Source organism: Eucyclogobius newberryi, unplaced genomic scaffold, assembly GCF_026437365.1.
Source record: "Eucyclogobius newberryi isolate DKJ021-1_F unplaced genomic scaffold, fEucNew1.0.hap1 SCAF_10, whole genome shotgun sequence".
In the NCBI taxonomy this organism is placed as follows: Eukaryota; Metazoa; Chordata; class Actinopteri; order Gobiiformes; family Gobiidae; genus Eucyclogobius; species Eucyclogobius newberryi.
Window position 1 is genome coordinate 6,344,086 of NW_027315724.1, and position 24,831 is coordinate 6,368,916.

The 24,831-nt window shown below is 41.3% G+C and overlaps 1 protein-coding gene across 1 annotated transcript in view; it reads right to left on the minus strand.

Moving 5' to 3' along the window:
• urb1 (URB1 ribosome biogenesis homolog) overlaps positions 1-24,831 on the minus strand; it is a 36,450-nt gene that overhangs the window by 6,601 nt on the left and 5,018 nt on the right. The window contains exons 10-35 of the mRNA XM_072460299.1: positions 20,369-20,506; positions 19,639-19,812; positions 19,423-19,552; positions 18,655-18,771; positions 18,461-18,579; positions 18,153-18,272; positions 17,939-18,055; positions 17,318-17,456; positions 17,057-17,215; positions 14,649-14,803; positions 14,514-14,564; positions 13,736-13,939; positions 13,496-13,669; positions 11,814-12,648; positions 10,993-11,197; positions 9,642-9,828; positions 8,731-8,789; positions 7,891-8,078; positions 6,311-6,421; positions 6,187-6,250; positions 5,570-5,738; positions 5,258-5,357; positions 5,018-5,178; positions 3,877-3,988; positions 1,938-2,044; positions 1,709-1,852 (exon numbers count right to left, since the gene is read on the minus strand). Coding sequence (XP_072316400.1) covers positions 1,709-1,852; positions 1,938-2,044; positions 3,877-3,988; positions 5,018-5,178; positions 5,258-5,357; positions 5,570-5,738; positions 6,187-6,250; positions 6,311-6,421; positions 7,891-8,078; positions 8,731-8,789; positions 9,642-9,828; positions 10,993-11,197; positions 11,814-12,648; positions 13,496-13,669; positions 13,736-13,939; positions 14,514-14,564; positions 14,649-14,803; positions 17,057-17,215; positions 17,318-17,456; positions 17,939-18,055; positions 18,153-18,272; positions 18,461-18,579; positions 18,655-18,771; positions 19,423-19,552; positions 19,639-19,812; positions 20,369-20,506 — 4,239 coding nt within the window. The remainder of the gene's footprint in view (positions 1-1,708; positions 1,853-1,937; positions 2,045-3,876; positions 3,989-5,017; positions 5,179-5,257; positions 5,358-5,569; positions 5,739-6,186; positions 6,251-6,310; positions 6,422-7,890; positions 8,079-8,730; positions 8,790-9,641; positions 9,829-10,992; positions 11,198-11,813; positions 12,649-13,495; positions 13,670-13,735; positions 13,940-14,513; positions 14,565-14,648; positions 14,804-17,056; positions 17,216-17,317; positions 17,457-17,938; positions 18,056-18,152; positions 18,273-18,460; positions 18,580-18,654; positions 18,772-19,422; positions 19,553-19,638; positions 19,813-20,368; positions 20,507-24,831) is intronic.

Genomic DNA, 24,831 nt, shown 5'->3' on the forward strand with positions numbered 1-24,831 from the left:
TTCAAGAGACAAGGAGGAGACAAAAAAAAAAAAGACTCAAAGACAGAGACAACTCATCTTTGAATGTGATGCAGATTAATTTGATATGAACTCTGAAACTACTAAACTATTTTGACTAGTTAACGATACCGGGTAAAATATTCTGACTGAAAGCTTCTAAATGGAGAATGTGTACAAATTAAGTGTATTAAGGCTGAAATGATACACATATTTAACATTAAATTTAATATTGCTTGACTTAAATGTCTTCTGGCATGAGGTGTAGGGTCTGTATAGTCCAGATGACAATTAACGATTATTAAAATAGCCAACAACAGACGTTATGTAGCTGATATCGCAATGACATATTCTCCAGTAAGAGCTCAAACAAATCTAAAAAGTTAAAGCGCTGCTACAGTATAAATATAAACGTCTACAACTCTGCTACACAACCAGGTAAACAAAGTCACTGCAGACTTTGAGAACACACACAGTAGATCGGATTTCTCCTTAAATAAAATATTTGTGAGTCTTTGTATTGAGGAAATGAATTGTTGCTTCGGTGATAAAGTGTCCTTTATCTCCCCCTGCTGTAAGCAAACGAGCGAAAGTAAAACTCTGCAGTCGAAGCAACAATGGAGAAACTATTTTCAGTTCACATTTTAAAGCGCAAAGTTAATCTGAGCGGTACAGTAGGATAAAAAGGCCAATAATTAGACGTAAAAAAGCAAAGAAATACATTTTGTCCGTTGTGCTGGCCATAGTTTTGTCACAGCCATGAAAATAAACGATGTCAGTGCATAACCTCAACATCATTCTACAGGCCAAGCATATTTAATACAGACGGGGCAAGTCTGCATAATAGCTGTAATAGAAGGAGTTTGTGAGTCCGGTCATTTTTAAGCATTTGTGAATTTAGTGAAGATTTCGTGAATCTGTCAAATACAAATGTCATCAATAAATTGCGTTCACGTGACATCACAACATTCAGTCAGCCAATAAATCCCATTCTAGAAGCGGAAAACATTATTATTACACAATTATTATTCCAATAGGCTCTGTTCACTTTCCCTATCAATTGCGGGTCAGAATTCTCAAGTAAAAATGTAGATTTGTTGCCCGACTTTATGGTTCATATCTCTGTAATTACTGGGCCTATTCACATCAAACAAAAACTGGCACAAAGTTCAACATCTTCTCTATCACTATAAATAAACAAAAGTGAACCAAGAAGGTAAGCAGGCCTGGGTCTGGTTAGTACTGGGATGGGATGCCTAGTGTTTGTAGATATTTTTTTAATACATTATTAAAAAGAAAAGAAAAAAAAAAGACACAACCAGAGAGAGAGCAAACACAAAATAAAAGCAGCAGACATCCAACAAATAAAATAAAAGAATTATTAATAGAGTCATGGTCAATCAATCAAAGTACCATTTTGTCCAAAGTCTGTCAAATTTGTCCATTTTCATTTTTAATCAATCAAGTCCAAATGTAATTTTTTCCATCGTACATATGTCCGTTATGATCACAGTCCAGTCCTTGATTGTAGATGTCTATTTTGGATATTTCTCAGTAGTCTCACACACTGTAGGCCCCGCCCTCCCACTGAGATCATGACATCATCACGTCTTAGACCGTGAACACAACCTGGCAATAGCTTCAGCTCTTACTTGGCCTAAAAGAAGCAGAAAGCCTTGAGCTTCTGGAGTATCTGGTGCTGTGCAAATACCTGGGTGCCCTCGTCGCACAGGGGCGAGCTGCAGAAGCCCAGCACGCTCTGGAACACTCCTTGTTGCTCGCACAGTTCGTAGCAGTATCGGTCGCTTATGCCCTCCTCCAGCACGTTCAGGATCCAGTCCCGCTCCAGCTTGTGCTGCAGAGAAAACATGAAAACAGACAGTGAAGGCCTCTGGCAGATAAGGCTGAAGGTCGTGGTCCTCTCTCAAACGTCACTTTACCTCCAGCTCAAAGCCGTAAAAGAGCTTGAAGAACTCCGGGACCCTTCTGAAGTCCAGACTTTGGTGAGACAACAAGAACCTATTTAAGACGATGTACATGTGGTCTTCTGCAGAGAGCGGGGGAAACAGATTAGACATTCTGAAATCTTTCCCAAACACACAAATAAATAACACATCTCTTTGCTCTATATCATAGATGTCAAACTCTAGCCCGCGCGCCAAATCTGGCCCGCCAGACGTTTTAATCTGGCCCGCCGAACATTTCAAATGTATATTTGAAAAAAATAAAATAAATCGATTTTTAAATCGATTCATTAGAACCCTAGTTACAGCCGTAACCGTTTTTATCGCTAAAACTACGCGTCCCTCAATGCCGCCGGTGGGCGCCCCTCCCCCACGGGGCTCTGCTGCACTGCTGTGTGAGCTGCCGAGGGAGAAGTGCACTTTAAGCACTTTTGAGCAGAAGTTTAGTGGTTTGTCAGTTCAGGTGAACAGAGAACTACACAGACGTGGAAATGTTAGTTCGTACATTTAAAAGTTTTTTTTAGATCTTGAGAAGTTTATTTTGTTATAAAGTCAAATGTTTATCTCTGTGTAGAACTGTAAATCAACTCTGAAGTTGTAATGCACATAAACTGAAGCAGTGTTGGTGAAATTACACTTGTTTTTCTAAATACATTTCAGTTTATGAGAACAAACGTTTTGTAATTGTTTTTAATCGATCCAGTAATTGCTTCAAAACAGCGTAAGCTATATAAAGCTATTTTTTTTTTAATAGTTTTATGTTTTACGTTATATTCGGCCCACGGCCCAAATGAGTTTGACACCCCTGCTCTATATTTTAACAGCTCTCCACTGAAATAGATGCACTTATTTGGGACGGATCATTGGGGGTCTATATTGTTAAAACATGAGGAGATGGCATAGTTTTGAAAGAGAGACATGCAAATGAACAGTGCACAAGTCATTTTCAACTTGACAGTCGTGTACCACAGTAGGATTATGTTTAAATACAACTTTCAGATTCAGATACAAAACATATCTGTGTGTGTTCTGGTTCATAACCAAATCAGAAAGCAGAATGAGCCCTTTGTTTTGGAGACACACACAAAAAAAGCACTGAACTATTTGATCTAGAATTAATCTAGATTTGAGTTTTGTTTGTCGATTGTTGTAACATAAGTGGGAAAATTTACTTTTAAAAAGGGGTTTTTACCAGATATTTTTATATTAAGTCAAATCTGTGTCGCTCCAGAAAAGATGCATTGTAAAAGCAGCTCTGGAATCTCCTCACAGTGATTATTTAGGATGCTCAGACTGTATTATGTAAGTAATAAGAAGTTTGGGCTGCTGCATAGAGTTTAGAATGAAGTTGTTCCGTTTGACATGTTGATGTGATAATCAAGTACAGCACCTTTAAATCAAGTAAAAAAAGTCTTTGTTTTCTACTAAACTATGGGATTGTGTGTTATTTCAAACATAACCGCTAAAGGCATGCCAGGTTCTGTCATTTAAAATAATAAAAATTGAATCAGTGTTCATCTTGCTTTGAGTTTATTTTCACTACTTTCAAGTAAAATGGCCAATGGAACAAACATGAAATAATAAAATGAGATAAAGACAAGTAACCTTAAAATGCTACCTTAAAATGAGGACAAAAAGGCTACTACACTTGAAATAAGAACGACACTTACTTGTCCTAGTAGCAAATCAGTCAAAAATATACTCAAATTAAGATAAATACTACTTTTTAACACATAGTGGCCTTGCTTAAGATCGTCATTGTTTTGCAGTCATGACTATATGTATTCCTGTTACACAAGTCAAGTGCATGTCACAGTTATTACCTTTAACATGCTCATATGGTTCAAATATCACCAGCTGAACCGTCTTTATTGCAAAAGCGTGTGTAGCTCATGTGTGGATGTTATTTACGGACCGGGTCTGAGCATCTGCTGCATGGCTTTGGACATAAACGTGGTCAGAATGAACGGGAGACGCTGGTTCTGCTGCCGGACGCTGTTCTTCAGGAGGTCCACCAAATATAGCAGCTGTTTGAAACATACATCCACAGTCAGAAGAACCTGGAGCCACAAACTAAACCTCTAGGTACAAAAGAAGGGGGCATATGATGTAAAACTGACTTTTATGAGCTGTTGTAATGGTGTTTCCTCGTCGTTAGTTTACCTAGAGTGGTATTTCAACTGATTTAATGCATATTTGTGTCTGTAATCCTGTAGTTTCCTTTGCCCACTCCTTGGCTTTTACTTGTGATTATAGACATTCAGACTCCGTGTCATATATGTAGAGTTAACAATAAAAAACGTACACTGAAATCCACTACTTGCTATGATGAAATGTCACTGTGAAGAGGCGGGGCTTATTAGTTGTTTCTATTCCGGTTTTTAGCATTTTTTAATTTTGACTTTATTTGGTGTATTCATACCTGTTGTACATCTAAAAAATATAGTTTCACACCAATCGAGCAGGTATTTTGTGGTGAAAACGTTAAAATGTTCTGTAGAAAATTAGTTTCTGCATAATTTACACAAAAAAACATTTTTTTTTTGACATTCTAAACATTAATTCACCAAAATAAAGGTGCTCTAATATATTATTATTTGTCAATTAAAAAAATTGTGACATTAGATTTAATTTTTGCTGGGTAATTTCCTAGTGTGATGTCATCAATTACAAACAGGAAGTGAAATTATAATCCCAAAAATGTGCTATTCTAGGATAACTTTCTAATAAATTTGAGCAAACTTTGAAATATATTTATCTTAACTGCATTTTAGTTCAATGAGTCGTCAGACCTGTAGGGGGCACTTTAAGCCATTTTCAAACAATTCTGCGCGTTTAGAACGTGTGGGAAAATGTCATGTTTTATACAATAGCTTTAATAAAAAGAATGATCATGTACTTGTCACATGTCATATAGTTAAAAATATCCCAGATAGTTGTTAGCGTATTAGCATAACCTATGCACTGTTATCATTGTTAAGTGATCAAGTCCTGAGCCTTTTACGTGTAAGGTCTGTGGATTGAAGAGTTATTAGTAGTTGATTCTGTGGACGTACCTGTTTCTTTTCTTTGAAGCGTGCTCCCTCAAGGTGGTGGTAGAAGCGGGTCAGCACGTGGTAGGCCGCCGCTCTCATTTTGGGGTCGTAGCTGCTCAGTGCGGCGGCGGTGAAGCCGAGAGCGTGGCACGAGACAAACTTGAGGCAGTCGATTACGGACTCTGCGAGAGTGGAGAGGGATTCAAACACTGTAGCTTTTGTTTTAGAGTAATATGTGAGTGGTCAGGGGGATGTTTGTACCTGGTCCCAACACGGCACTAAAGAGAGGCAGGAGAAAACGTGGGTCGTATAAAGTCTGAGGGTCCTTTGCGTCATCTGTTTGGAAGAATGGCTCGTCGTCCTACAAAACAATAAGCGATCTTTGGTATTTGCTTCGAAACTATTAACATTGTTATTTTAAAGTAATTTAATGATGATAACAGGTGATTTTAACACACATAATTAGTCCATTTCATTATCAGACAACCAAATGACTCTTTCAAACTGAAAAAAGGGAGAATAAAAGACTAAACAGCAGCGGTCTGGAATGGACTAAATAATGGTTGTGGGCACCTGTGGTACGAGGCGGCGCTGTTGGGGGAAGTGTGTGATGCTCTGGGTCATGGTGTCAGGGCTGAGCAGGGCTAACAGCTCCTCTGTGCTGCTCTGCTTCCACAGGGACGAGCCCAGGGACTTCTTGGCCTTGTGGTGCTCCACTGCAGCCGGCCCCCACACAAACGACCTGGACACGGATTAAGAGTGTGTACGTGTTATGCACTCTCCTCTATCATCAGAAATACTTTGAACAAAACATATGCTATGTTTTTGCCTCGCCACCAATGACTGTCTCTGTCTCTGTCTGTCTCTCGCTCTCGCTCTCGCGCTCTCGCTCTCGCGCTCTCGCTCTCGCTCTCGCTCTCGCGCTCGCTCTCGCTCTCGCGCTCTCGCTCGCTCTCGCGCTCGCGCTCGCTCTCGCGCTCGCGCTCTCGCTCTCGCTCTCGCTCTCGCTCTCGCGCTCTCGCTCTCGCTCTCGCGCTCTCGCTCTCGCTCTCGCGCTCTCGCTCTCGCGCTCTCTCTCTCTGATTTAGGAAATTGGCCATGATACCCAGCCCTAGTCGTATACTGTGCTTTTTCAACATCAGCAAAAGAACAAACTTAAGACAGTCACGATACAAAAAACGTGTACTTACTGGAATTTCAAGAGGCTGACATTGTTTCGTTCGTATTCCTGTATAAGTAGCAGCAGCTTCTGATCTGCAAACACACGACAGGTTAAAAGAGCTCAGCTAAAAAACAGTTTGAATAGAAGTTTACCTAAGGTGGTGAGAGAGGCTCCGTAAGCCCCCAAAAGCACGACAAAGTGGTTCATGTCGCAGACTGAGGGGCACTTCCTCACCAGGCAGAGCAGCAGAGACACCAGCGCTTCTGTACACAGTGTGAGCTCTTTAGCATCGCATTTGTGTTGATGTTATCGCTTATTTCTTCATTTAAATGTTACTTTAATGTTTACTTTTGTTGCTTCTATAAACACATGTAAAATCTTATAATAGATGTCACTAGTAATAAAAACATTGTGTCTACTGATTCTATTGCTTGACACGCCAGCCCCACCCACATTCTGTTCGAATGCGTAAGGGTCTGGAACCGACCAATCCCAGTCGGAGGTTTTAACCTGTCACACTGAGATACGGAAGTAGCGCTTTCCACCCCCGTTCCAAAACATTCAAGATGGCGGACCCGGCTCGTGACCCGGCCCGTGACCCGGCTCGTGACCCGGCTCGTGACCCGGCTCGTGACCCGGCTCGTGACCCGGCTCGTGACCCAGTGTTTACTTCTGCTCTGGCTTCGGTTTGAACAATCAGGAAAGTCCGCTCTACTCGCCGTGATGGACGTGCGTTAGATGCGGTTATACGAAGGGCGTCATCACGATTCAGGAGACATTTTCTGCGTTCGGGGACGGATAACGCGGAACACGCCTTGTTGACATGGGCTACGTAATATCCGGTTAGAGCGTCGCGTTTTTTTGCGTAACTTCTGGGTTTATGTGATTGGTTCTGTCTCCGCCCGAGAAATTGAACCTCAGCGGTCGAGCCCCAGACCCACACACAGTTTTGATAAATAGTTTGCCAAAATGTGTTGGGAATGGCTGGTCAGGCAACTGATTCTACAGAGCTTCAGATGTTCAGAAACAAATTTAACTTCAAAATCCTTCAATACTTACACATTTAAATTAATATTAGATTTGCATTACATTATAACGGCTGGTTTTCAGATGACATCACAGCATTTTATTGGCCAGCACTATTTAATACAATATTGTAATAATGTTATATAATGATTCATGATAAATTACAATTTTATCAGTTGGAAAAACTGTCCCTTCATCTGAGAGTTTAATGTCTTGTTACATTACCAACATTTCAAACTGGAAAAATGTAACGAATGCTTGAAATACATAGGATTTATCATGTTTTGAGTATATTTGACAGCCTTAAAATAAGATTACCAGTGGAACAAGCAGAAAATATTTAGTTTTGCTGGAAAAGAAGAAAAATACAAGCATTTTACAACTTGAAATGAGAAGAAAATGCTTAATTTAATTCAACCACTTTACAGTATTATCATATTTAAGATTGTAATTGTTTCCAATGTACACAGATTCTATACCACAACAATCACAAAAAACACTCTTCTTTAGACGATAGCCTGTTAGCGACGACAAACATGTTAGCAGTAGCATCAAAATGAGAAAAAGGGCTACATCTATGTTTTTAACAACCAACGTTTTTACCATGATGAGGTTTATCTTCAACAATCCGACCCAGGACCTCGTTGCTGTGATGTGAGAGTGCAAACCTGACAACAATAATGATAATAAAGTGTAATATAGTGACCTTTAGCGTGCGCCCCGGTCTGCTCCTCGGAGGCGTCCAGCATACAGGGCAGGAACATGGAGTGGCTGCTGCTCATCATGTGGAGCGTGGCTAAAGGCAGCAGGTCAGTGTGCGCCTCGGCCTGAGCGTACATCACCTGCACCAGGCCGGGGAGCGAGGAGAGGAAGGCCGCGTGTTTGTAACGGCATCTACAACACAACACTGTTAAACACCTGTTGTCTCGTATTTGCATCAAACCTACGTAGGGACTAAACTGGGGGAATAACGTCGTCGTGTGGGTTATACCGATGTTTAAGTTCGTAATTGGAATCCTGTGAATCGTTTTACAAGATTAATTTCCCACGTGACAGGTTTAAGTAGCAGCTGCTGCCAATTCCAAAAAGCTAAACGTCAAATTTGCAAGATGTGAAAACGTGGCTAATATAACTGTTGTCAATTCCCAATACGAGGCAAGTTGGGTCAAAAAAAAGTAATGAAAACACAGCAGTTATTTGCCTGGCTTTGGACCTGGTTCAGTTCGGCTTTGAGACAGATCCAGTTCTGGTTTTGGCCCGATTTGGACTCAATTCAGTCTAAAAACTAAAGATAAACAACCATTCAAGTGTTAAAAAAAGTATTTCAATGCAGTTTTGTGATTTTTTTTCTATTGTGTTTAAGTCTGTGTTGTGTTATGTATGCAATAACCCAAAAGTGAAATTTGAAACTGAAAACATTTAAGCCTTGTTTTGGGTCCAAGTGACGTTATGAAAAAAAAAAAAGAAATAAACATCACATTTCAAACATTTGTATATATTGGAAAAATAGTTCAGGGGTCAAAGAATAAGACACAGGTTTGCTTACTTGAGTCCAGTTTTGACAAAGCTGTTCCATTCAGAGGCCGAGATGTCTCCAGCACTGGTCTGTGGAAAAGAGTGAATGGATGACATGAGATTCAGAGCGTTCAAGTTAAACAATTACAGAAAAAGTAAGTCTGAAGTGGTTAAAGCTGAACTATCCTGTCTAATAAAGCCTACTGAAAAAAACAATCCTTTCTGACAAATAAAGACTAGGCATTTGACAAAATTCAAGATTAATTTGACGATTTAAACACCCCCAGTGGTAGAGCTGAGACAAAGCGATAATAGTGTTATAATACGAATATTCCATATTTGATTTTTCATGATTAGGAATAGGCTCGAGATTGATTTCGATGCCATAATCTTTTTTAAATATATTTTACAGTACTTTCTTTACGTTAGATCTTATACTAGTTCTTACAAAGCTCAGGATTATTCTAAAACTGTTCAGGAAAGCTTATATTTTGTCCCCTTTGTGTGTTTTCCTCAACACTTCACATGAGTTAGTTATCTTTTTCAATATTCATTTTTAGTACAGTTTTGTGTCTAAATTAGATGGGCTTGTCAAAATGATCAAAAATCAGAGTTGATATTTGGGAATTCTGTTTTGATTGATAGACTTAATAAATTAATTAATATATTTTCTTCAGGCAATGCATTTCTTTGCCTAGTTGATGAAAGGGAAGTTTTTAAATGTAATGCATCTGGAAATATTCACTGCAGTCATGTAATTTTATCTAAATGTTTTCTTTTGTATTGTGATTTTAATGCATTTTAATTATTATACAGCGTTTTTCATTACTGATGGAATATCAAAAAACAGTATTAGAAATAAATGAATACATTTTGACCATTAAATTGGGTCTAGATTTGAATTTCAGTGGAAATAAAAAAATAAACAGTACACAAACTGACCAGTCGTGTGTGCAGTGTGTCCAAAACGCTCTGCTCCTGCTGTGACCGCGAGGCCTCTGGGTCTTTAAACTGACTGTACGACGCCTTCAGACACACGAGGGCAGCAGAGAGCACGCACTTCCTCCAGCTTTCAGACTCCTCCAGGTTCTCAGCCAGCTTCTCCGAGATAACATCAACCAGTCGCCACCTGGAGGACAACACAGGAAATACACTCAGCAGCTATTCAGACCGGAAAGCATGTAATACGTCACAACAGTCCAGGAAAATAGTATAAAATCAAGAAGTGGTCAACATTTTCCATGACAGGTTTTTACGATTCTATCATTTTTTACTTTATTTTGTGTATTTATACCTGTAGTACATATAAATTATAGTATTTGTGGAGAAAACCTTGAAAAAGCTGTAGAAAAAAGTTTATGCATAAATTACACAAAAAGTCACTCTCATGCATTTTCATTTGTCAAATCTCAGTGGATTCTGGGTAATTTGATGTGATGTCATTAATTACAAACCTAAAAAATAATTGCTTTTCTGGGACTACATTTTAAATATATAAAACTTAACAACATTTTAGTTCAATGAGTCATCCGACCTGTAGGGGGCACTTTAAGATGTTAAGATTGTTGTTAATATCTCTGTAATTATTGAGCCCAATGACATGAACAAAACTGGTAAAGTTCCAAGTCTTAAACCTTCTGCACATTAGGATTTTATGCCTGATTTCAATCCTGATTTCTCTCCATAAGAGTTTGGGGAGGCGTGGCCTGAGCAGAGTTTATTTGTGGTGGTGAGGAACTTTACAACAGCCAATCAGAGCAGCCATACAGCGCCAGGCTCTGTTGCCTAGTGATAGCGCTCTTGGGCAGCGTGGGGCCTTTCTGTGAGGGGTTTGCATGTTCTGCCTGTGTCTGCGTAGGCTTGCTCCGCCCACTATATGCTGAAGTATGAATGAGAATGTGATTGTTGTCAGTTGAAAGGACTTAATAAAGCTAGAATATGAATATGACAAGTTTGTAGAGCCGATTACAAACAAAGAATGATGTGGTTCAACATTCAACAAGTAAAAGGAGGAGCTCAGACGTACATTTTAGACACCAGAGCCTTCCTCAAGTGTATTTTCTGTATTCATGATCAGATATCGGGTGTGCACATGGTCTCACTAGTGCGATATCAAAGCCTGTGACAGGAGCACCGCAGAGCTGCAGGTTTCATGTGAACTCTCCATTGTAAGCTCCAGCACAGCAGTCGCAGCTGCCCCGGGGCAGTGTGAGCGAGGCCCGTGTCCTTCATCTGACATTATTGAGGCATCAAATCTAGAGCGTAAACACAAGCCATTTAAAATGTGCCTTACCTTTCCAAACAGTCTGCAGTCCGCAGGGCAGCAGGGAGCTTTGTACTCAGGGCTTTAATATCTTTGGTGTCTGCAGAGAGTTTGATCAAACTGCACAACGTTTCTACATATTCCACTCCGGAGGATTCAGGGAGATTTTCCAGCACACGTTGGGACACTTTGGGCAGGAGGGAGCGCTTTAAAGTATTCAGCACTTGTTCTCGCACTACAAAAACAGGAACATACAAAGTCAAATCATTAACAGACCCTCAGTCACCTTGGCAAGTCAAACATCTTCAAAAACAAGTGCAGAATACTACTGATTATTAAACGTCTTTACATTTTTGTTCAACCGTTTGGACAAGGGCTGACACTTTTGATCAATCAATGTTCAGTTTCATTTTGACTTATTAAAAACAAACAATTACAATTTGAATTGTAATTTCTTGAAAGCAGAGGTTTAATCAGTGCCATTAAACACAAAAAGTCAGAGGAGTTGATTGTATCCACAGTTAATCTTGACTAAAATTGTATTATTTATTTGCACAGCCATAGTTTGGACATAAATGCATGTCAAGATTACTCGACTAAGCAATAATCAAGACACAAATGTTATCTAATTGTGAGAAAAGTAACCATCTAAATGCAGCAAATTTGTAAATCAATAAATGCACAAAAAGAGCCAATTATTTCAGTGGGACTACTTTCTTGTGCGGAAGGTGAAGCGGTTCAGTTTCAACCCTGCCTCCAATGGTTTAAAAGTCAACTTGTGACCATAAAACATATTATTAAGTTTAGCTCCATTACAAAATTATTTCACTCTAAAAAACAAAAGTACCCACCGTCTTCGGGCCTAGCGGGATCCTCTTTCCCCGCCAGCTCCAGGTACACGTTAATAAGTGAGTGAAACGTGTCCATGTCTTGGACCAGCTGCTCCGCGTTCCCCGACTCCAGGCACCACTTCTCGAAGCGGAGCCTGTGCGTGCTGCAGTTCCGTAGCAGCAGACCCGCTATCTTCTGACCGCCTTTTCCCCTTTTTTGACCGAGACAGTGAAGCAGAACGCTGGTGTGGATGAGCTTGGCGCTCCCCGGCTCGCTGGAGAGGATTTGGAGGAAGAAATCCTCCAAAGCGGGACTGGGACCGGAGGACAGCAGGGTCCCGAGGCCGCTGAGGTGAGCTTGGGTCAGAAACACAGACTCGGGTGAAGCGTTTTGGGTGAGGATCTGCAGAGCGGCGCGGCCATAGACGCTGAGCCCGGTTCCTTCTTCGCCGGTGGTAAAAAGGAGACGTCGCGGAAGTAGGAGCAGTTTAGAAACGACGTCCTTAACATCGGAAAAGTCCATGTAGTGGAAAAGCGAAGTGAGAGCCTGCATCGCTCTGGACTCGCCGTTGGTCTGTTGCGTTGCGTTTGTCGCGTTTATCTCGGTCAGCTCCTTGAGGACGGCTTTGGCGGTGGCGTCGGTGAAGTGTTTGAGGAGGTCCAGCCGGTGGAGGTTTTGAAGCGTGGGCGAGGCGAGGGCGAGCAGGCTCTGGACGTGCTCGGACATCAGGGAGCACAGCTGTTTTAGCCGCACGGGTTTGAGGTGGTGCGGGGGGAAAGCGGCCCGCTCCAGAGCCAGGAACCACTGCTGCGCACAGGGATGCTTCAGGACGGAGGACAGGCCAGAAATAATGACCTAAGGCGGGAGGAAAGTGTTTAGAACCATTTCAATGCTCGGGGTTGACCGTGTATTCAAATGACAAAAGCTCCCTGATTTCATTTCTATTTGCAATTTTCATTTTTAAAAGTGAAAGAGTGGCAAAAAAATGAAATTCATCTAAATAAAAAAAAAGTTAAATGTTGAGGTTGTTGTTAAGCAGATGTACAAAATGAGTATAGTCTGTAAATAAAAATAATAAAATTGACAGTAACGTCTCCAAAAAAAGTGTATGAAGTGATATTTCTGTTCATTTTATGCTCCATTAATGATGTGTGTGATACTTGCCCTCAACTAGACACATTTTACAGACACATTTTAGCATTTGTTACAGAAATAATGCACAAAAAAAAAAAACAGAAGGCATTCATTTTTGTCAATATTGCCCACACCTGGCAATAGGAGTAAATTGTCAAGTCAACTGTGCAACATTTAAACCCTTATCTTATCTAGAGGATTAGAAGACGTGTCGCCAAATACTCTTGGACTATAGGACTACTACTAACTCAAATAAAAAGTACTAAAATGTGTAAAAAAAAAATCCATGTCTTTCCCTGGGGCCACACAAGAGAAGAGCAGATTCAGTTTAATTTATTTCAGGGACAGTTTGTGGGGATTTACACTGCAGAATGAGTCTTACTCTCAAACTATTCTGCTGTATACTGTTACTAAAGGCATGTGTGATGAAATGTACATAACTTCATCATTTCTATCCATTTGTATCAACACACAACAAAAAGAAATGCATAAAGTAAAGATATATAAATCAAAATTTCGTCTCGTTCTCGTCCGGCCTCGCCACAATAACGTTTTTTCTCGTGCCGACCTGCTCTCTGCTCGCTTCCTCCTCAGACGACTGCTCGATGTGGAGGAAGAGTTCGGATCCCTCTGCCAGTAGTTCTGACCGTGCGGTGTCGTCGGTCTCAAGGAGCCAGACCACCAGCAGCTGCAGGATTCTCAGCAGATTGGTCAGCGCGGCGTTTCCCTCGTCTTTGGGAAACTGCAGGAAAACATTCTTGTGACGGTTTGAAGGAGATGAATTGGATGTTAGTTTGGTGAGCCTTACGGAGTCAAAGTCCTCCACGGTGGTCTTGATGTACAGCAGCACTTGTTTGATGGCGACGGGGAACTCGGCGCTGGACAGAGCTGCCTGTGCTTTATCTACAAAGGCGTCTTTGGTCAGCGCGGCGGCTCCTTGGACGTACGCTTCTTTCAGCAGCGCACTAAATGTAGCTGGAGCCTGAAGATCTTTGACGAGGACAGACTTGAACTGTTGATATAGAAATATTCAATCAGGATTAGTTTAATACAAATTATACTAGATTAACTAGTAATCTTGTTAAAAACTTGTTTCTACAGTTTTATTACAGAAATGCACTTAGGTTACTTCTTCACAGCAGTTTGTTTTGTGTCTTTTATGACTTTTTAATTGTTGAAAAAAACTGTTATTATTACTGTTTGTGGTGAATTTATATTAACATTTAGTTAATTTAGCAAAAACAGAGGGTAGAGATATTTTGAATGGACATTAGCTACAATACTCAGACTAAAAACAGTCCAGATCACAGACAGGACTAGAACTATGGTATAATCATATTTTTAGACATTTTCAGAGACATGGATAATTGGCACAGGATTAAAAACACTGACGATGTTTGTAATTATTACAATTTACTCAAGGTCCCGGAGTAAAACTAAACCTCTCTGAAATATGGAAAAGGATCCTGGTCTATGTAGTATTTTAGACCCAGGGGCTTTCCATTCCATATGACAAAAGTAACAAATCTTTGAAAAATTATTCATTTTTCAAACATCACCGATATTACGTGTGTGAAAATACTGACCAGTGGCTCGTGGCTTTGCTGTGGGAGCCATTTGGAGTAGTACTGGTGCAGCTGGAGAACGGCGGGGTGAGGGGCGTGCTGAGGGGTGGGCTGAGGGACGGGGTGAGGGGCGGGCGGAGAGGTGGGCGGAGAGACAGGCTGAGGGTTGGGCTGAGGGTCGGGCTGAAGGGCGGGCTGAGGGGTCATCAGCTCTTTGTCGTACTGCAGCAGGGCCAGGCACAGGGGCAGTGGGTCTCTCTGACAGTGCAGCACCTGAGACAGGACCGAGCTCAGGTACTCAAACACCTCGTCTGCAGAGGGGGAGAGAGGGGGAGAGAGGGAGAGAGAGAGAGAGGTAGAGAGAGAGGGAGAGAGAGAGGGAGAGAAGGAGAGGGGGAGACAGAGGGAGAGAGAGGGAGAGATAGAGGGGGAGAGAGAGGGAGAGAGAGAGAGAGAGAGAGAGGTAGAGAGGGGGAGAGATAGAGGGGGAGAGAGGGGGAGAGATGGTTTAGAAAGAATGTAATGAAAAGCTCATCGTATTACTTTTCCTCCAATCATAACCTGACAAGTCAATGTGCTACTGCCAGAAGTGGGTAGAGAACTTCAAAATAATATGAATCAAGTAGAAGTACAAAGTAGAGGTCCATGTAAAATTAATACATATCTGAGGGAGCGGTGCAAGTACTGCTACTGCAAACTGATTATTACTCAAGTATGTAGGAGTCAAAGTAAGGTGTCTAAAAAATACTCTGAAGTACAATTTATCTGAAAGTACATGTAACCGAGCTCTTCTTACTGCTACTACTCTTAATTATAAACATCACAGATTAAAGCTCAGTGGTCTGTGATATGATATGATATTATCTATTATAACTAGGGACGCGTACCGCTGCAACGGACCGGATCTGGACTTGTAAAAACGTTTCGGTTCAGGTCCAAAAAAACCGAAACCCTGGTGATTCGGTTCTGGACTCATATAAAATATAGCACTGACATACTATATCCTTTTTGTTCTAGAATCTAGACCATCTTAAACCTTCCATTGATCGCGAAATTCGTGCTGGAAAAGACGTAAACACTGCCCTGCGCCGCTGTCAATAGCGCACACGGACCCTAATTGGCGACGCACGCGTCTTCCGGGCATAAGTTGAAGCCAGCGAAATAAGTTTAAAGATGCGAGAGACGGGAGCGCTTCGTACGTGTCGAGCTGCGCGGAACCGTGTATATATGAACATTGAAGCGGCAGCCGGTAAGATCGCTGGCTTTATTTGAACTGTTTTAAGCTGTGGCCGCCGCGTGCGATGTTTTGATGGTTAATGTGCTGCGTGCGTCCTCGTGTGTTAAAGGGGCGGGGTCAGCGTGGTTTCTTGTCTGGGTCTTTGGTCTGGGTGTAAATATGAATGAAATAACTTAAGTGTTATGTTGTGGTGTGATGTATTTGGCATTAAGTAAATACAAAGTAAAGTCAAAGTAATATTGCTAAATTGCTGCATTCATTAATTGGAGTTTATATTTTGTAATAGTATTTTGTATTTGTATTCTACAGTTGTTAAATATGGTCTGGTGTTTAATGCTGCTAATGTGATGTATTATTTTGATGTGTTGTGTAAAATATTTTCATATTCTACTTTTGATACTGCTAAGTTGATGCTTTATAGTGATTCAAGTTGACTTTTATGCAATTTTTTGTAACTGTTATTTTACACTGTGACTTAATTATTTACACTGGTGTATTGTCTGTTTGAAGGTTTTTACCTGATTTTTGATGCTAATGGATCTGCAAAATTAAAGAGTGGAAATGTGTCTAAAGGCAAAACATTGTATCAGATGAAACAGCTGCTTTGACCTTTGACCCAGACTTACTGTCAACAATAATCAACATGCTCTTGTTGTTGAGTTGAGTCTTGAGTTGTTCCTCAAGTAATGTGTGTTAACTGTTAAGCTATAGTTTAGCAGCTAGCTCGTAGCTAGTAGCTTGTGATTTGTAAGTTGTAACTTCTGTTAAAAAACAGGCCGAAATTTCCCCATTGTGTGGACAAATAAAGGCTTATCTTATCTTTATTTCAGTCTGCAGTTAAGCCTTGTGTTTGATAGTCGTCCTTGTTCAAGTGTCTTCAACTTAATTTAGCCAAGTAGCTTGTGTTATGCTGTTGTAATATTATGCAAATATGGCATGGTTTAGGTCCGGACCTAATGAGTCCGGACCTGAACCTAAACCTCTGGATTCGAATCCGGACTTGAACCTGAACGCGGGTTTAGGTATGCATCCCTAATTATAACATTGTCCGATTAGGTTCATTAAGTCTTCACGTTGTTCTTCTGTTTAGGATTCAGTCAGACTTGTATTTCAAGTTCAAGGTACAAGACTAACATACAGTTCTGACTATTTAGTTAAAAACCACATAAAAGTCACTTTGGTGTAATAAACAGTTGGACCTTTGTTACAGAAATGCTGTTTATAAAAAGCAAAGCACATGATCTGGGGTGAATTGGACAAACAGATGGACACGACCTGCCTAAACTCCATAACCAAACTGAACTGAAACGCTGGCTTCAAATCGTACCTTTTCCCGGGGACAGTTTGTTTCTTGCCTCCAGCGCCGCGGGCACCAAGGCGCTGAAGGGGAACGTCTGAACGATGAGCTCTTCACTCAGAGGCGGTCCAAACTCCTCCATGTCTCCATCGCTGCTCTCCATGATCACGTCCAGCATGTCCAGCACATCTGAAGCGAGCGGAAGATGTAACGCAGCAAGTCAAATCCAATTCAATTTTCAATGTGAACGTGAATCTTTAAAACTATGACATCATCCCGTTTATTCTTTACCGTCTATATGTGAGACGGGGATACTGGCGGCGTCCCCCTCCTGGCCGCTGAGGTTGGCCTGGACGTAAGCCGCCTCCTGGACCAGACTGGCCACTTTATCGGTGTAAACGTGAGAGGAGGAGACCAGCTTCACCAGCACCTGCAGACGAAACGCCCACGTCTGAATATACAGTCGTCTTTAAACACGGGTGGAACGAGGACTCCGTTTGGAAGATACAGGAGCAACAATGTACTCAAGTAAAAGTGTCACGTATAAAATCTACTCAAGTAAAAGTATTTTGCATTGACTATTAAAGAATGAAATGTGGTCATCTGGAGAGAACTGTCCTGATGTTTTACGTCAATCAATTTCTCAATGGTTTTATATGTATATTTGTTTGCTCAAAATAAGTATAAATTAAAAAGCAGAATTTCACCATGAATTTGCGAAGCAAAAAGAAAAAACAAAAGACTTTTTACATTTCAAAAATGCAAAAGTACAGATATCTGCTCTCAGATGTAGTGAAGTAAAAAGATCAACTTTAAAACGTACTTAAGTAAAGTTCACCTAAAAATGATACTTAAGCAGAGTACTTTTACTTTAGTACTTTGTTACTTTCCACTACCGATTTGAGTAGTTACTTTTTCCAGGAAATGGATGACAGTTTCCCGTTGACTTGGCTGAAGGGCACAGAGCTGGTCCAGCCACAGCTCCAGCTCGGTCCAGGTGTATTCAAACACGCCGCTGTCCTTCAGCACCTGCACACGAGAGGGCATCAGCACGTTTAACAACTCAAGTATCAACTCAAGTATCAACTCAAGTATCAACTCAAGTATCAAAGCCTGGAGCACAGACCTTTAAAACCAGCTTCCTCGTGGAGGTCTTCAAGTGGCTCGTGCTGCTGCTCACAAACATGTTCAAAATCTGATAAAGAACTGACTTCTCTGAGGACGAGGATTCACTGTCTGCAGCGTCCTGTAAACCATTTATAAATAACAGTTTTATAGAGCCTTTAAAATGTGATGTCAACAACTTTCTAAATTCCAAAATGGAGGCGACTGGAGCCAAATGAAGCAAATCTGAACACATTTTCAATGATTATCTGAGATCTGATCTTTTTATAACAAAAATAAGCTTGTCTCATATTGTACCAATCGTATTACTCCACACTCCAAACGGAACCAGGAGAACTTGCAGGAGGGCAGCTCCAGAGCCAGCTGCAGAATGTGGTCCTGCAACATGGGAGGAACGCCTTCCTTTATGCCCTGCTCTGACAAGATCCCTGAAGGTAAATGAAATGGTTCAGTTGAGAGTTTAGGAGCATTAATCACATCTACAATGATGTGAGAGGCACTACCTCTCAGGAGTTTGCTGAAGTCAAACTTGCACTGTCCCACCAGATGTGGCACCACTTTCTGATACAGACAAATGACCTGAAGAATGAGCGCTTTGAGCAGAATCACCTCTGCAGTCTCTGGAACAGGAAAAACATGAATACAATTAGACTAGCGCATCAGACTGTTACTGGGTGACAGACACAATGAATATCTCAGTTGTTTTAGATATTCAGATTATATTATGTCAATCTAAAAGCAATGCATCAAACATAATAAAGTAAAATTACCACACAAATGTCAAATATGTAAGATTAATCAAAATATTGTAGATATAGTCCCACAACAGTATCGAAATTGTATTATATTATGATTCAGTTTATGATTTTTTTGCGAGAAATACCCAAAGACTTAAATTAATCCCAAAAAACAGTACAAAATTTGATCCGTTTTTTTTTTACTATTATTGTGGCATCGAAAAAGGAATCGAGTATCGAGCCTAATCCTGAATCAAAATAGAGTTTGAAACAACATTAACTGCAATATTGTGAAGAGGCAAACTGAATTGTAAAAAACAATTACTGTCGATATACAAAAGTGCTAAATAACAGTTATTTTCACATGTAGTCTGCAGTGAGATGGAGCAAATTATCATGGATCCACCTGCTGCAGCATAACCACCATCATGACTTTTTTAGGTAAGATTGGGCATTCTCAAGGTGATATGAGATTTATTTGCAAAACATTCAGATTTTCAATGTATAGTAGTGCAGTAGTCCAACTTGTGTTACCTTGTCCTGCCTTTTCACCAGTATCTTCAGTACTCTTTTCATTCTTTGCGTTTGTGGCATCACTCGCTACTTTCTCCTTCTTACTCAGGGCCTGCCATTTTCCAACAACGGTCGTCATATCAGGCAAAATCTAAAGGAGAACAAAAGACGTTCAGCACTTCACGGCCCTGGAGCATCAAAAGCACGGTGTGTGTAATGCTTGTGGTGCTGCTGTACTTTGGTGAGGCTCTCCCTGTAGAGCTGCAGCAGGTCGGCCGCGACGTCTGCGCTCGGCCCGTCTGCAGGGCTGCACGCCGCTCGCTCCTGGAGGTGCGCCATGTTCTTATGGGCTCGCTTCAATATGAAGTTCATCACGGAGAAGGTGGTGAGCTGCACCGCTGTGTTTGGGAGCTGGACGAGAATGAGAAACGTGTGCTGACAAATACAGCATTTGTAATGGTAACTAACACACAAGGCAAATAAATAACTAATTATACACCTTGGTTATAGCAACACACTGAATAAACATTTATCACTGTTTCAACAGACACATAACATATATTTCTGAGAAGTTTGATCTGTATTTTCATTGTCTTTGCTATAGCAATGATAGCTTTAGAAGTCCTGAATGTGCAACACAGTTCATTGTGCAGATGATGGCGCTTTCTCCACTGGTTCATCTGTACTCAGCCTCGTGTTCATTACTTTAGTGTTTGTGTGTGGGGGCAATAAAGTTTAATAACTAAATTTTTTATTTGATCTGAACTATAAATGTAGAGTTTCTTTACAACTATTTGTAAAGAAACTATTTGAGGTTATTAATGCACAAAGGTTCACATAGTAGTTCATGTGAAATTGGAAACTTCTAATGCTCGTAGTGTCGTAGAGGTCAATGATTTGCTGGGGGTTTTGCTGGCACACATCAGAAGCACCACAGAGCTATGAAGGTGTGTGAAGTGTGGCTTACGTTGAGTCCCTGTGTGAAGAAGGCCTTGTTACAGACAGGAGGCAGTGACAGCACGTGGATCATGCTGAGCAGGCGGCTGCTGGGGACGGCCTCCTGACTCTGCAAAATAGTGGAAACGTCTGGCTGGGCTTCATAGATCTGAAATGATAGTTACAATAAACACACAGTAAACAAAGCGTTTGAAGGGGTATTTAGGTGTTTGTATCCTGCTTCCGAAGAGTGCACACACTTTTTTGCTCGCTCCGCTTGCTATCGCTGCTTTCCTTATTTATTTTGCTTTTTAATCAGTTTTTGTCTTCCAAACATTTTTGCTTTAGACTTTTTCAAGTAAACCAAGGATTTTAAGAACATTTTTCCAGTTTTAACGACATATCTGACGCCAGCGACATGCCCGGGAGAAGAAGGGAGAAAGACTGTGAACGCTGTCGGAAATATCAACAAGAAATTAATGAGCTGAAAACACGGATATTTGTTTTGGAATCTGAAAAAGTTCTTCACGATACCATTCCTGTGTCAACCGATGGTAAGAAGAGCACACTTTTTTACAAGAAAAACTGCTACTTTCAACCTAAACCGCAGTGACTCTGTGTCGTTTCCAAAACTGTCTAAAAACCAGAAAGACCAGGCTGTTTCTTGGAACAAACTTGGAGCAAAGCCTAAACGATACAAAGATAACGTGAAGTCACCTAAAATACAGCTCACCAACAGATTTTTACCACTTTCAGAGATGGAATTAAATGAAAAAAGGAAAGATGACGTGGCCAAAATACAGCGAGGAGGATCTGTGCCAGGAGCCAAGGTCACGCAGATTGTTTTGGTTGGGGACGGCGCGATAAGTCACGTGACGCATGAAAAGATAAACACACATTCTTTTCCAAGCGCCACTGTTTCTGAGATAACGTCACTCCTTCCAAATATTATGGCTAAGCATGGAGGAGCTAAACAGCTGATTGTGCACGTGGGTGCAGTGGACATGCGGCGGGAACAGACTGAAGTTTTGAAAAAAGACTTCTTGAAGTTATTCGACGTGCTTGATAAAATGGAAATCAAAACATTCATAAGTGGACCTCTTCCAAACATCGACAGGAGGATAAACAAGTTTGGCCGGCTTCTTCAGCTGAACACATGGCTGTCCAAAGAGTGTACCCCTAGAGGACTACACTACATTGAGAACTTCTATCTATTCTGGAAACGAGAGGACCTGTTTAAGAGAAATGGCCCCCACCTATGCAGAGGTGGAGTGAGGGTGCTGACAGAGAACCTGCTCCAAGCTCTGAGGCATTGGACTGGGCCTGGACAGGGTCCTGAGCAGATAGTTAGAGAAGAGAGGAATGAGAAAAGAATTCCTGCTCCATCAGCCAGAGACCGAGCCAATGTTTCAACATCAAAAGCACCACAACCTCAGCCTCCACCAAATGATTCATCAGCAGCTGCTCCACCACCACCAGCAAAGGATTCAGCTCCAGCTGCTCCACATTCACCTCCACCGCCTCCAGCAAAGGAACAATCTTCAAAGGCCTTGGACCCATCTGTGACAAGCCCAACAACATCCCTGTCATCGCCCCTGCCTTCACACCAGCCCTGGGTTCCCCCTGCAACATCTACTCCCACTAAAGATTCATCATTCTCCTTCTCATCTCCACTCTCACCCATGGGCCTTCCCAGCCATTTTGAAAGTCTGATCAAATCAGGCATTAAGATGGCTCCACTCACGCCCAATATAGCAAGGGCTATGTCAATATGTATCAACTCTTCCCTGCACAAGCCGACTACACCAACAAAAGCCCCACCACCCATCCCCCCTCGCCTCTCACCTGGTCCCAAAGTCTCCTTGGCTACAAAAGCCCCACCACCCATCCAACCTCGCCTTTCACCTGGTATCTCCCATAGCTAGGATGCACTGGGTCTCAGCGTTGCCGGGACTTATTGTCACATTAAAAATCAAACCAACCCGGGGCCCTATGTAAAAAGAGCCCCCCCTAGTGCTATTTCTGTAGTCACATCATCACACAGATGGAAAAACAAAATGCGAGCCAGGCCCAATCTGAGAAATGTGATTCATATTCCCTGTGAAAAGATAAAGCCCAGTCCCACTGAAACTAGTCTGAAACTTGCTGTGCTAAATGTCAGATCCTTATGTAACAAATCTCTCTTAATTAATAATTTTATTTCTTCTTATAATCTTGATTTTATGTTTTTAACTGAAACATGGCTTGACAAAAACACAGGAAATGTAGTTCTGATAGAATCTGCTCCACCCAACTTTAAGTTTGAATCTGAAACACGAGAAAACCCAAAAAAGGGGGTGGAGTCTGTGCTGTCTTTAGAGATGAAATAATTACCCGCAGGTTGTCTTTTGGGGTGTTTTCATCATTTGAGTATGTATCCTTTAAAATGGAGCTAAAACGGTCTCCATCCATTCTCTTCATTGTTTTATACAAGCCTCCCCAGCACTGCCAACGTTTTATTGATGATTTTACTGAGATGCTTTCAGTCATATGCACAGACTTTGATGGTTTGGTCATTACAGGTGATTTCAATGTGCATGTTGATAATATTTGTGACAGAAACGCTAAAGAGCTTGATGCTGTCCTTGAAACCTTCAGTCTTACTCAGCATGTGAGAGGCCCCACCCACAGCAAAGGACACACTCTAGATCTCATAATTACAAAGGGGGTAAATATTTCAAATGTTAATGTGATCGATGTTGCTCTGTCTGATCATTTCTGTGTCTTCTTTGACCTGTCTGTTTCTCCCAAACCTCCGGTTGGTCTTGCAGTTGTTCAGAGGAGACACATAAGTGATGGCACAGGTGCACTGTTTATGGAAATGATACACTTTGAAAATGTCTCATGTTCTAATGTAAATGATTTGTTGAACTCTGTTACATCTAGTGTTTTGAATGTTCTGGACACCATCGCCCCTATAAAGGCTAAAATGGTTAAAAATAAGCAGAAGGCGCCGTGGAGAAATGATGATTCGGTCAGGGCACAGAAAAGGGAGTGCCGCAGGGCCGAACGGAAATGGCGCAAGTCAAAGCTCCAGGTTCAAAAAGAGATTTACAAAGAAAAGCTGAACATGTACAACCTAATCTTATGTAGAACTAGGGAAAGATATTTTTCTGAAATAATTGGAAGCTGCAGTAACAACTCGCGTGTCCTGTTTGCCACAGTAACAGATTAACAAACCCTCCGGCTCAGCTGCCGTTAGAACTCATTTCCACATCAAGTGTAATGAGTTTACATTATTCTTTAATGACAAAGTTCAGGGCATTAAACATGCAATAAATTTACAATGCAAAAAATTACCCTAAAACCACCTAGACACTGAGCTAATTCACTTTGCACCTGTAACTGACAAAACTGTCCAAGAGATCATCACCAGTCTGAGTTCATTTACATGCTGCCTCCATGTGTGACCCTCCAGATTTCTAAAGTCTGTGCTGAACAGTTTGTTAGCACCATTCACTCACATAGTTAACATGTCGCTTTAATCTGGAACATTTGACAACTTTGAAAACTGCGGTCATAAAGCCTCTCCTAAAGAAGAGCAGTCTTGATGTCGCAGTACTGAGTCATTACCGGCCCATCTCTAATCTGCCATTTTGGGGCAAAGTCCTTGAAAAGGTTGTTTACAAACAGCTCACAGATTTCCTCTTAATAAACAACTCATTTGATGTTTTCAGTCAGGTTTTAGACCTCATCACAGCACTGAGACTGCTCTTGTCAAGGTGACAAATGACATCCGCCTGAACACTGACACGGGCAAAGCCTCAGTCTTAATTCTGTTATATCTGAGTGCTGCTTTTGACACTGTCGATCATGGGATCCTCTTACAGAGACTAGAGGACTGGGTGGGCATCACTGGCACTGCCCTAAACTGGTTAAGGTCCTATCTGGAAGACAGGAAGTACTTTGTTGAAATTGATAGCTGTGTCTCAGACCACATGACCCTGACCTGTGGAGTGCCCCAAGGGTCAGTCCTGGGTCCCCTTCTGTTCAACCTCTACATGCTGCTGTTAGGTCAGTTGATACGCAGTGAAAATGTGTCCTATCACAATTATGCAGACGACACTCAGATCTATGTTTCACTATCGGCAGGTGACTATGGACCAGTAGATTCACTCTGTCACTGCATCCAACAGATCAGTTTTTGGATGCAAAACAACTTTCTCCAGCTGAACTCAGACAAGACTGAAATAATCGTTTTTGGCCCACAGAAACAAAGAGAAAGTGTTAGCGGTCACCTCCAGAGTCTCGCTCTAAAACCTACAAACCAAGTTAGAAATCTGGGGGTAATAATGGACTCAGACTTGAACTTTAATAGCCACGTCAAATCAATAACATCAGCAGCTTTTTACCATCTAAAAAACATTGCCAAAATCAAAAATATAGTGTCAAAACCAGATTTAGAGAGACTTATCCATGCGTTTGTCTCCAGTAGATTAGACTACTGTAACGGCC